The sequence below is a fragment of the Telopea speciosissima genome, chromosome 5, assembly GCF_018873765.1.
Source record: "Telopea speciosissima isolate NSW1024214 ecotype Mountain lineage chromosome 5, Tspe_v1, whole genome shotgun sequence".
Lineage (NCBI taxonomy): Eukaryota > Viridiplantae > Streptophyta > Magnoliopsida > Proteales > Proteaceae > Telopea > Telopea speciosissima.
Window position 1 is genome coordinate 22,246,691 of NC_057920.1, and position 12,649 is coordinate 22,259,339.

At 39.2% G+C, this 12,649-nt stretch overlaps 2 protein-coding genes across 5 annotated transcripts in view; both read right to left on the reverse strand.

Moving 5' to 3' along the window:
• LOC122662452 (WD repeat-containing protein DWA2-like) overlaps positions 1-3,624 on the reverse strand; it is a 44,797-nt gene extending 41,173 nt beyond the window's left edge. For all 4 annotated transcript variants that reach the window (XM_043858087.1, XM_043858084.1, XM_043858086.1 and 1 more), the window contains exons 1-5: positions 3,484-3,624; positions 3,301-3,384; positions 3,042-3,174; positions 1,756-1,867; positions 959-1,058 (exon numbers count right to left, since the gene is read on the reverse strand). In XM_043858087.1, the coding sequence (XP_043714022.1) occupies positions 959-1,058; positions 1,756-1,867; positions 3,042-3,174; positions 3,301-3,384; positions 3,484-3,528 (474 nt within the window). In that variant the 5' untranslated portion in view covers positions 3,529-3,624. The remainder of the gene's footprint in view (positions 1-958; positions 1,059-1,755; positions 1,868-3,041; positions 3,175-3,300; positions 3,385-3,483) is intronic.
• Positions 3,625-4,920: 1,296 nt separating this feature from the next.
• LOC122662865 (uncharacterized mitochondrial protein AtMg00810-like) lies at positions 4,921-5,619 on the reverse strand. The gene has a single exon (XM_043858573.1). It carries the CDS (start codon positions 5,617-5,619, stop codon positions 4,921-4,923), a length of 699 nt encoding a protein of 232 aa, XP_043714508.1.
• Between the last annotated feature and the right edge of the window lie 7,030 nt (positions 5,620-12,649).

Here is a 12,649-nt window from a genome sequence, read left to right on the forward strand (position 1 = left end):
AAGAAATACCGCCATTATTATTATCAGTCCAAAAAAAAACTGAATATTGATGGTCCAACACTTAATAAAACAGGTAAGAATGTTCTTTGAGCATCCTTCCTTTGGTTATAGACATTGTCAGAGATTTATGGAAATATTTGGGGGAAATTTTGCTTGATGAATTGAATTCAAGTCTGTAAAACCCACATTCCTAGTTTTTTTTAATAGATAACCTACACTTCTTAGTTAAATGCGATAAATTTTGAAGCTAGAAGCTCACTCACTTCCAACCATAAGACTTTATTATTGTAATGTTTTAGTACGGATTGGTACTAGAATAGGTGGTTCTATAACTTTTCTCCTCTTCTTCTCTCTTCAAAATGTCTTCCTTATTAAGATGTCAAGCAACCTAACCACATCTCAAAACCTTATTCTTGAACTATAGATCATTTCTTTTAAAGTTTCTATCCAGAACTTATTTCCTTAATAATAAATATTGAATTTAATAATGATGATAATACCATAACTCTTAGTTTGGGTTGTAGAGTCACATATCCATTCCCTGTACTCCATTTACACTATTATTTTCGAGCTACCACCATTCTTCAAACTTCAACACAGAAACAATGGTAAAAATAAATTACTACAACAGCATGAAGAGGTGAGATATAAGAGCATACATGCATGTCCTTTACCAGGACAGAAGACCAGGACCATACACTCATAATAAGAAATAATTATATGATCATTCAATGTCTGGAGAAGAAATATGACCACAACTAGCATGAGATTGCAAAATATTAGGCAAAGAAGCACCTAGCAGTTTCAGGAAATTAAAATTTCAAAAGAAGGGGTTATTATACTGTCACAACAGAACAGAGAGAAACAGAAAACCTTAAATTCAGCAACGCATTTCGTGTGACACATATCATAGATAATTGACATTGGACCACTCCAAGGATTTCCTTGTTGACCACACCTGTGCGATCTTTTTTGAATAATCCAGACTCCATAAGAAAATATTTCCTTCGTCAATGCTAATCAACTTATCATGCCTTCCAGATGGCCACCAAAGAATGCTGTCAATGATAGAATGATTAGAAAAAGAGTAAGTTAAATAGTCAAAGAAAAGAACTGCTACATGACTTGGGGAGGGACATACCAAAGCTATAGAAACCAATATAAAATAATTTCAAGAAATTTGAACTGACTTAATTATCAAGAAAATACAGCTCAAGCCCCATACACAAAGATTCTGCTGTAAGACGGTGATCAACAAAATACTTTCTCCCCAGTTGCTTCAAATAATGTTTAATTTGGAGAAACTTCTCAAGCACATGCATTCATAACCACTAGAAGAATGCTTCTATGAGTAGAGGATTATAACTTGTAAGCAAGCATGCCCAAACTTTTGCAGACAAGACATTGAATGGTGATGAGGTGGCACCACACTCAGACCTATTCAGCAAGCATGCCCAAACTTTTGCAGACAAGACATTGAATGGCGATGAGCTGGCACCACACTCAGACCTATTCAAATCTAGAAATTGAAACGCATCCATCTACATCTTTAGATGGAGTAAATAGAAAATGAAAGATGAAATTAGTAAAAGGACACAAATACACAGGTATGCATGCACACAATTTTGTTACACAACCACAGAGGCACGCAACAGAGATCTAATTCATTTCCTAGTGCCAACACTACATCATAAATGGTCTATGTTGCCACAGGAGCAAAGAACAGAAGTGTGAATCCAATTACAAATAACTCACCTTTTGATATTCCCAGCATGTGCATCTAGGGAAAATAGTTGTTCCAATTGTGGAGAATTCGATTGGCCATATAGCTCAGGGATTCTCCAAACAGCTGCTCCAAATACTTCACCTATTACAGCATGGAGTGCCATCAGACCACCGTGGCAGTGTCTTTGATTGGAAAAGTCCATGTAATATTACAAAACTCAGCAAAAGTAAGCATTGTAATTGTCACACACACACACAAAGTAAGGTTTTTAAGAAAAATAAATTTCCTTTATTCAACCTTTTCTTGTTTGTTCATCTAAAACACCACTGAAATTCTTTTTTAAATGAACCAGATCATATGGTTGAACCATTTGGACCATGAAAGATAAATATTTATGATTGAATCAACCTTAAGGACCATGATTTCTCTCAAAATCATGGTCAGTCAAAAGATGATTGAAACATGACAGTCAAAGCATTTGGAAACCCAAATCAAACATTTAGGCCATCAGACGCCCACTTCTAGAACTACCATATACCTATTTCAGATACATAAATAATGATATTTAGCCGACCCCACTTAGCTGGGATAAGGGTGAGTTGAGATATATAAATAGTGATATAACGATTTCGCTCCCAGACCAGTTTTAGAAATTTCTAAAATCTGCCACAAAATGGATGTAATGATCTTCTGAGGGTTTTACTTTGTAGTGCAACTAGAAACATAAAGAATAAGATAGAAACATCAAAGTTGAATTTCTAACTTGTCAAACTGACAGCTGAACCTGATCACCAACCTACAGTGACACACCAATTTGCTGGAAACACAGGAGAAGCTTCTGGAAACCCAAATGCCAATGCCTACAGCATTGCTTGAATTGAAGAGTCCTAACTCATTAAAATGTCTCATGATATACTATCAGTGATTTAATTTCGAAAGTCTTTGGTGATGTTATGTAGTGTTATTATTTGGTTATGTGATGTTATATAGTTCTTATTTGGTTATGCCAAATTGTAACCGGTTACAAGATCTATTCTTAGATTTGACCCCACTAGAGTATATCATGTATTTATATCTGTATTCACAAGGGGAGCGTCATTCGCTCAATTTTAATGACCATCTCATGGATGAATTATCGCAGTGCAGAGACCATATTAAAGGTGTTTCCCTTATCCTTTTCCATGGTAAAAGGAACATGTACTTTATTGGTGCCAGTTCCATCATTTTTATTGCTTAACGGCCAGTTAAGCGTGTATGGCTACCATCTGCGGCAACATTGAAACAGGTGAACAAACAAATTAAATCCATGACTCACCAGAAGAGAAAACAGTGGAGAATATTCGTTGATCGAAGGGGCAGGATGAGAGATCCCAGATCTCATTAGGATGCGAAAATAAACCCTCACAAATGAGTTCCGTTCCGGGCGAAGAAAGCCGTATCAAGTGGACCTGAAATTTTATCCCAAAACCAAGAAGAAAAGTACTAAGTTCGTGAAGATTTGCTTGGATCGAAAACAGACTACAAAGCTGGAACTGCTGAAGACAAATAGGTTCAATGGGATCTTCGTAGATTACCTCGTTTTCTTCCTTGAGACTGAGAGTACCAGCGATGAAGCTGGTGTTGTCTGTGTCTGCCTTCACATCTGCAATGCATCGAGCCTGTACATGAACAGATAACGAGAAGAATTGTGAGCTTAGGGTTCAGAATGCAACGGATTTGTAGTGTCAAACAGAGAAATGATCTGGATTTTGGGTCACCTGGTACTTGAGACCATAGCCGACGCCAGTTGATCCTCCCTGCATTGCTGTCAGCAGAGAACCGTTAACAATCCGGTGATCCAGCTCTATTTTATTCTTGAAGTCTCAAGTCTTTGCCTCTCCATCCCACCACCCTCAAAACGCCTCAATCGACATCTTACTACAATGCGCATTGTGCGCTGTGCAATAACACTAAGGGGTACGACTGGGCAGGGTTTCAAAAATCTGTGAATCAGATCAGAACTCGGTCGATTTGAATCAGAATCGGCTGAATTGATTCCAATTTGTACGTTCTGAATCAGAATATTCATCCTAGGATTCCCCCGATTTCGGCTGTTTCAGGACGATTCTAGGGATATTCAGACTGATTCCGGCCGATTCCAATCCGATATGAATCAATAATCGGCAGTGGCAGATTCCGTCACCGATTCCTAGTTCTAAAACCCTAGGGTAGGTCCCTATTTTTGCCACATTCATGCTCTTTTCTCTTGTTTCTTTTTCTTTTTCTTTCTTCTTTTTTTTTTTTTTTTTTTTTTTTTGACAACTAAAGAAAAATGAAAAAGTTCTCTTAACCTACAACATTTTCTACATTTTCTCACAGGGTTATTTTGTTTTTTTTTTTAGGAAGGAGAAAAAATAATATAAAAAACTTAATCTAACTAGTATTAAAGAAGATAAGTGTTTCAAATAAATATGTAGACATAATTAAATATATGTATAACGGTGTTGTGACAATTATAGAAATTGGGGAGGGGGGGCCAAGATAGTGAATTTTTTTTTTTTTTTGGGTAAAATAGTGAATTCTCAATTACAATTGTGCTTGTTTGCACTGATTTAACCAAAGACATTCACGAGGAGGTGCCTTGGTGTATTCTTTTTGTTGATGATATTATTTTGGTGAATGAGACGGTTAAGGCAAGGATATTATTGACTGTAATCCGTTGAAAAATCTTGTATTACATGTGGTTTAAATGTACAAGAGGGAACCCCAATCGGTTGGGTGATACACAAAATCTACAGCTATTATCACATGTGATAATAATTCTTATAGAATGGCCTATCTTATTACACCTTTGCATACTTAAAATACATTCAATCAAATCTTCAATCGTATATAGAGTTTCTATGTTGAAGTTGAACTCTACATACGTCCATACACCCCCTCAAGTTGGAGGAGAGAGACAACGAACCTTCAACTTGTCCCACATGAACTGGAATCTAGCCATGGGAAGTGCCTTTGTTAATATATCCACTATTTGGTCAGCAGTGGAAATAAACTGGACCGAAAGCTGCCGTTTGGCAACGCGATCACGGACAAAGTGAAAATCAATCTCCACGTGCTTTGTCCGGGCATGAAATACAGGGTTTGCCGATAGGTAAGTGGCCCCAATATTGTCGCACCATAAAATTGGGGGTCCACGGATGGTATAATCTAGCTCACGAAATAAAGATTCTAACCACAAAAAGTTTGGTAGAGGCATCAGCCACCACCTTGTACTCGGATTCCATGGAGGAGCGTGCCACAGTTTGCTGTTTTCTTAAATTCCAAGATACTAGATTTGGGCCAAGGTAGACCGCATACCCGCCAGTAGACTTACGATCCTTAGAGCTACCTGCCCAGTCTGCATCAAAGAAAGCCTGGAGAGTGTTGTCAGGTGACCGTTCAATAAGCAACCCATGGGCCCTTGTTGCTTTAAGATAGCGCAAAATGCACTTCACCAACATCCAATGGTCTTCTGTGGGGGAATGCATGTACTGACAAACTTTATTAACGGAGAATGCCACATCAGGGCGTGTAAGAGTCACATATTGGAGGGCACCAACAATGGATCGATATTGAGTCACATCTTTTAAGGGCACACCCCCTGCCTCAGATGTAGTTGCAGTAGTAGACATTGGGGTGAGTAAGAGCTTACAATCAGCCAGTCCAGATCGGGTGAGGAGATCATCTATATACCTTGTTTGACAAAGTAGCATTCCCTTGGGATGATTATGAGCTTCAATCCCAAGAACGAAGTCTAGGGGACCCAAGTCTTTAATGCTGAATTCTGTACTTAATTGGTGAAGCATGGCAGTAACCCGATCTGAATTGTTTTTAGTGACCAAAATGTCATTGACATATACCAAAACATACATTTGAGTTGTGGCACTACTATATATAAATAGGGAAGGATCGGTTTTGGAAGCATGAAACCCCATTTTCTTAAGAAGCTATGACAAACGTTGAAACCATGCCCGAGGGGCCTGTTTGAGTCCATACAGGGACCGATGAAGGCGGCAAACATGGGTAGGAAAATTGGAGTTTGTGAAACCCTGAGGCTGGCTTATATAGACTTCTTCATTGAGAATCTCATGTAGAAAAGCATTGCGAACGTCCAATTGTCGAATACCCCAGCCCTATGAAATTGCTATAGCAAGGATGGAGCGAATTGTAGTGGGTTTCACTATAGGACTGAAGGTCTCTGTGTAGTCAATTCCTGGTTGCTAGTGATAACCTTTTGCAACTAATCTAGCCTTGAACCGTTCAAGACTACCATCCGCCTGACGTTTAATACGATATACCCATTTAGATCCGATTACTTTCATACCAGGGGTTTGGGGGACCAGGGTCCAGGTCCCGCTTCTAACCAGGACATTCATTCTTCTGTCATTGCCGCTCTCCATTCCGGATGAAGTTTTGCTTAGCTGAAGCAAGTAGGTTCAGTCATAGTAATGGAGGTGCTTAGAGTGGTGGGTGCGCCACTTGTAGAATGCAGCTACATGGGATGCAAACGAGAGGGAGGCAGGTTGGAGGGTCTCATAGTGGAGTTTTGGTGGTAGAGGTCTCTTAAAGATCGAGTGCGCTGGGGTGGTGGGGAGCTGCTACCGCTGCCAAGGATGAGGGGGCTGCATTGGTCATGGGGAAGTGGGTTGTAGTGATTGTGGTTGGGTGGGCTAGATTGGTCATCGTGGAGGGGGTCTTGGTGATCTTGTGAGTGGGAGGGGTGAAATTCAAAACAAACCCCGTTGTCAAGGGCAAACTTTGGAATGGACAATAAAGGCTTTGAAACATGAGGAGCATGCAAGGTATTATGTAAAGCAAAGGACTTATTAGATGAGGGAGAGGATAAATTAGTTGAACCAATGTGCGATATGCGAAGATTCTTACCATTGCCAATTTGCAATTGATCCTGGCCGGTGTAAGCCTCGAAGGTCCTGTACGGCTGGCCACCACCACTACCACGCCCATAACCTCGCCCTCGCCCCCCACGAAATGGAGAAGAACCACGGCCAGGGGATGATTGCATGGAGGGTGAGACCCGGTTAGCATAGTTGGCAATAGGTGCAAAAGAGTCAGTGAAACTTAAATTCTATAGTGTATTGAAGCGCAAAAACTCATAACTCAACAATAGGGCATGTAAATCATCATAACCAATTGGATCAAGACAACCGAGCAGCGACGAAACTATGTCTTGAAGATGTGGTTGTAAAGCTTGAAAAATATGCATATTAAAGGTTGCAGTGGTGATGGGTTCACCAACGGCGGCAAGCTCGTCGAAGATGAGCTTGGCACGTTGAAGAAAAATGGTGACAGATTCATCAGGGCGCTCAGAGAGTTGGAGACCTAAAATTTGTCACATCATTCTTGTGTTTGAAGTGGATCCAAAAGTATTGCGGAAGCAGTCCCAAAGAGCACGGCCTGTGTTCTTATCAACAATCAAGGGGTAAACCTCCTCAAAGAGGGAGGAGATAAGGAAAGAAAGGAGGAGTGCATCGTTTTGCATCCAAACAGCAGCAGCTTCAGCGTTAGCTTCTTCAGGGTAGGGGACTGAGCCATCGATATGGCCATAGAGTTTCTAAGCTTTTAAAAAGGAAATGATCTGAGCCTTCCAGTAGTGGTAGTTCTTGGATGTCAATTTCAGGGAAAGGTGGTGATGGGTAGAACCCACAGAGGGAGGAGAAATGAAGGTTGAAAGTGGAAGAGAAGTCATCGTTGCTGGATAGAAAAGTGGAGAAGAAAGGGAATATAAGAAAGAGAAAAGGGTTGAGTGTTGTTTTGTTCTAGCTTAATGTAGGAATAAAGACAATAGAAATGAACCGATTGGGGAATTAGTGAAAGAAAGATTTGAGAAAAGAAGATTTGAGAATCTTGGGAAAAGGAAAGTATGAGAGCCTTGGCTCTGGTACCATGTTAAGGCAAGGATATTATTGATTGTAATCCGTTGAGAAATCTTGTATTACATGTGGTTTAAATAGTACAAGAGGGAACCCCAATCGGTTGGGTGATACACAAAATCTACAGCTATTATCACATATGATAATAGTTCTTGTAGAATGTCTTATCTTATTACACATTTGCATACTTAAAATACATTCAATCAAATCTTCAATCGTATATAGAGTTACTATGTTGGAGTTGAACTCTATATACATCCATAGAAACAAAAGCAGTGATTAACATCAAGTTGGAGTTCTGGAGATCAACATTGAAATTAGAATACTTAAATTTTTTTTTTTTTTGGTAGAAAAAATACTTTAAGATAAGTAGAACGAAAACGAAGTATATGGTGTGTAACTTTGGTTACACTAGAACGGATAATGAGGTAGTGAAAATTGATGAGAGTGAGATTTTGCAAGGTGATTATTTTAAGTATCTAAGCTCGATCATAAATAACAAAGGTGATTCAGAGGATGATGTTTCATACAGAATTAAAATATAAGTGATGAAGTGGAGAGGTGCATCCGGAGTGCTATGTGCTCGGCGTATTCCTTTAAAACTTAAAGAAAAATTTTATAGGACAGTCATACAACCAGATCTGATGTATGTTGTGGAATGTTAGGCTGTTAAGAAACATCATATAGATAAACTCACTGTAATGGAGATGAGAATGTTGAGATGAATGAGTAGCAAAACTATGAAGGATAAAGTAAGGAATGATCATATTAAATCTAATTCGGGAGTGGCTCTGATACATAATAAGATACAAGAAAGTCATTTGAGATGGTATGACCATGTTCAACGAAGGCTTTTGGATACTCATGTATAGAGGAGTCATTTGATTTAGATTCAGGGAACTAAAATAGTCAAGGAAAACCTAAAATGACTTAGGAGAAGTGGTGAGGAAATATATGCATAGCTTAGCCTTAGCCTTTGTATTAAGTATGACCTCAAATAGAGTTGATTGGTGGGCAAGGATCCACGTAGCCGACCCCATTTAGTTGGGATAAGACTGAGTTGTTGTTGTTGTAAAAAATTAAAAAAAAAAAAAATCATTTGTGAGAGGGTGTAGGAAATACCTTAGACTCATATTTTTTTCCAAAAAAAAATTTGGCAAAAGTTTCTTTCACTGGAAAAGAAAGGGAAATTTACATATCCACTTTTATAGTGTGTCGTATTAGCATCACTAAATGTGGACTGTTGGAATAATGTGCACTATAGTCCAAATTACATACCATTGTTCTATGTATAAACATACACCTCGAATACCAATATAATTAAATATATTATACAAATATTATATAACCTAAGTATTACCTTAAAAAAATGCAATACAACCTAATACAAATCACTCAAATACAAGTATATAACTCCCCTAAATACGAAAAAAAAATCTTCCACTCGATTGTAGCAATAACTCTAGAGCTACCAATGATGCCGAAGAAGGCATTGTTGTGGGGGAAGAAATTGATGATGAAAGGCCATTGTTGTCGCATACACAACTCTCTCTCTCTTTCACTCTGGTAATCTCATGCTCTTTGATTATAGGGGGCATATTGTTTTGTAGTAAGAGTTTTGATAAATAATGTTACCTTATGTTAAAAGTTGATGGCTACAGTGAGCAAAACATTGGATCTTGTGCTCATGTGAGGAAGAGAACAAGTGAAAGGAATTTGAATCGGCACATAACCATACATATGGGCTCGATTTGGTTGTAATGGAGTAAGAAGGGTTAGAATGAGAGCAAGGGGAGGATTATGATTTGAGGGTTGGTGATTGCTTGTTTACCCTCGTAGTGGATATTTATGGGCAAAGTATTTTGAGGATATATTTTCATCAATTGGGATGGACATTGGTATATTTTCTTAGATGAGGATCTGGATGCAGGTAAGGTAGTAATTGAGAAGGGCATAGATGGATTTGTGTAACATCTTTTTGGTTTTTTTTTTTTTCATTCTTTTATTTATGAATTTGTGTTTGCAAGGATGGAATTTATGTGGATGGTTGTGACGAGAGGTTGGTAATTTTTCCCTCTCATAATAGTTCCACCAATCTCAGGCTAGTCCTACTAATGTAGTCTATGTAAGTTCCATTTTCTTAGACTTTGTTAGTTCATACCAATTGAATTAATCATCCAAAAATGAAAGCCAATCATAGAATACATGTGGATCGTGCTTGCCATTGTATTCACTTAACTCTAAATATGTTTTATGTGAGTCATTGGTACGGTATGGCAGTTTTGCATCAAAGGATATTTGAACATGGTCCTTAAAAAGGATGTGATAGTATGAAGGTTCTTTGAGCTCCTCTTCTTTGACCATGTTTGGCAGTGGAATATACTCGTCTCTTCATTGGCTCTAGGTGGTGTGATGAATTCAACCATTGGGTTATGAATTCTTTACTCTACAATAATTATTCGGTTGGTGAGTTGATTTAAGGATTCTTAAACACTTAGTAGGTTAAAAGCTTGTGGATAACTGTTGGCTATGAGCTCTGATACAAATTGATATGTTTTAGGGTCATAAAGATAAGGTTTGTCACACCCGCAGCCACCCCCTAGAAGGATTTGGCTAGTGACCCGGATATCCTACGATATCCGTTAATCCTCCAGAATCCAGAAGCAGTACTTACATGTCACAAACCACCATAATGAGGGTAGAAAGATAATAAATGTATCTCAGAGTGCAACGGAAGACCTGAATTACCCATAGATGATATATATCATTTGTAGTAGTATCTCAAATACCTATGTTGTACCATATACATATCCATTTATGCTCAAAAGTATAATATTTTGATAATTACACTTCTTGAAAGAAAGAAACTTAAATAATCACAAAATCGTCGTTAAACAAAAAAATGAGAAAGATCTACAGTTCCATCAACAACGTCGTCGCCAAAAAGTAGACCAGTACCTGTAAAATCGCCTAAAAGAAAGATTCCACGAGTGTGAGCTCCACCAAGCCCATGAATGAAATATAAACCATGCATGCACATGCAATACAACCATGAATCTATATGCATGAGATTCATTTATATTAATTAATCTGCCTAACAACAAAACTAAGTCAAGTGAAGGTGCTACTACAATTCTCAATACATGTATCCCTGGTGCGGGCTTTTAACCCCATCCCGCGATACACCTATTGAGTTGTCGTAGAAGACCAATCGGCTCCAACATTCTCTCCATGGTGAGACTGACTAGCCCTCTGTGATTATCCTGTGATACCATCCCCCTTTCGAAGGATAGGTACCAAATCGAAAAATACCCTTAGGAATTAGTGCTCTCACAGGCATCCAACACCTTAACCCCTGTTGGCAAGGGTTCGTAGCACGAGTGGTGATATTGTCACGCTCCCATCCCAAGCTTAGGAATAAGTACAGTCAAGAGGGTGATTAGGATGACACGCGTCATCCCATATCCTACCAGGATCAATGACATAGTGTCCCAATCCATAGTCAACAACCAAGGACCCACCCAAATAGTTACATTGCATAAAAGGAAGGAATATTCCATTCAATATCAGAGTTAATATAAGCGGAAGCAATATATATAGCAGTTACTATATGCTCAGCCGGCTAGGTGATACAATAATAGTTTAACACTAACTACCAACTGACTATGACGTAACTACTCAAAAGAATAATAAGTTATTATAGAAAATATTCATAATGGGCACAAAGCCCCAAAAGAATCAAAAGAGGGGACAATCCCCAACAACATCACGGCCCGTAGGCACAATCATCACAGGGGCAGCTGTCACTGTGCTCCTTTGACACAGCCTCAGGTTCCTCCATGCCGATACTATCATAATTCATCGACTGGGCCTCTAGGCTAGCCAGATAGCCTCCATCTGCATCAAAATCTAAAAAGGTGTATACACAGGGGGTTAGCTCCACTGAGCCAATGAGGAAAAATGAGAATGCACAAACACACAATCACACATAGTCCATGATGCATGTAATGTTAAATAGATTTTCCACCAAGCAAACAATCTAAGTCATGGTATATGCTACGATGATAACTCGGGAGACACTGTGGGTCACTTAACTTATCGCCACAATGAAACCTCAATTATCACTAGGGAGCCTACGCCGGTAGAAGCCATCAGACCACCCAGTGGTAGACCCTGATAGCCATCACTACCCCTGACCTGGCCTCTCTCCCCTCCACAGGAAACAGGTGCTCAGATTATCAAACACATAAACCCCTATTGACAAGGGTCATAGCATAAAGGAATAAGAATCCTAGCCATAGATATACTACATGCAAGTCCTATCGTCCCGAGAGGTATTTCGGGTGCATCAACATCCCATTCCATCTAGTACCCGGATACCAGCACGACACGGTGTATACAGACCAGGATGACAATCAATAAAATCACAAGCATTTCCAGGGTTCTGACATCGGCATACCCAACACCGTAAATCGATACAATAAAGTAAAGTAAACACAGCCACATTTCATTAATTCGTATCCAACATGGTTTTATATGCAAAGATGCATCATGATAACAATGAATGCAAGCATAGGCAAGATTATATGACCTATATAAATTACATATAAATATATATAGCAAGCCCAAACATCACCCAAAATTCACTCACAGTTTGCTTGCTTGTTGTTCGGTGTGTTCGGTAAGATTTACCTTAGTGCACGTACTCCCATACAAGTTACAAAATCCGAGGATGCGTGAGAACAATGTTAGAAGTGTCTAGGTGGGTCCCATGAGGGGTCCCAACAATTTATCTGAAGTTTGGGTCAAGACAGCACAGGCGGATACAGGGATGGAGGCAGCCAAGTGAGTCCGTTCCTGGATCCGTCCAAGCCAATCAATGAAAATAGATGGAACGGATTCACGGGTGGAACTTCTAAGTGAATCCGTTCGTGCATCCGTCCAAACCCTGAGACATTCCCGGGAGCGAACGGAGTTACGGGCGGGTGAATCCACTTGTAGCTCCGCCCGG

Excerpts from the sequence above, each read along its gene's own strand:
- LOC122662865 (XM_043858573.1), bottom strand. The coding sequence starts at position 5,619 with ATGTATGTTTTGGTATATGTCAATGACATTTTGGTCACTAAAAACAAT.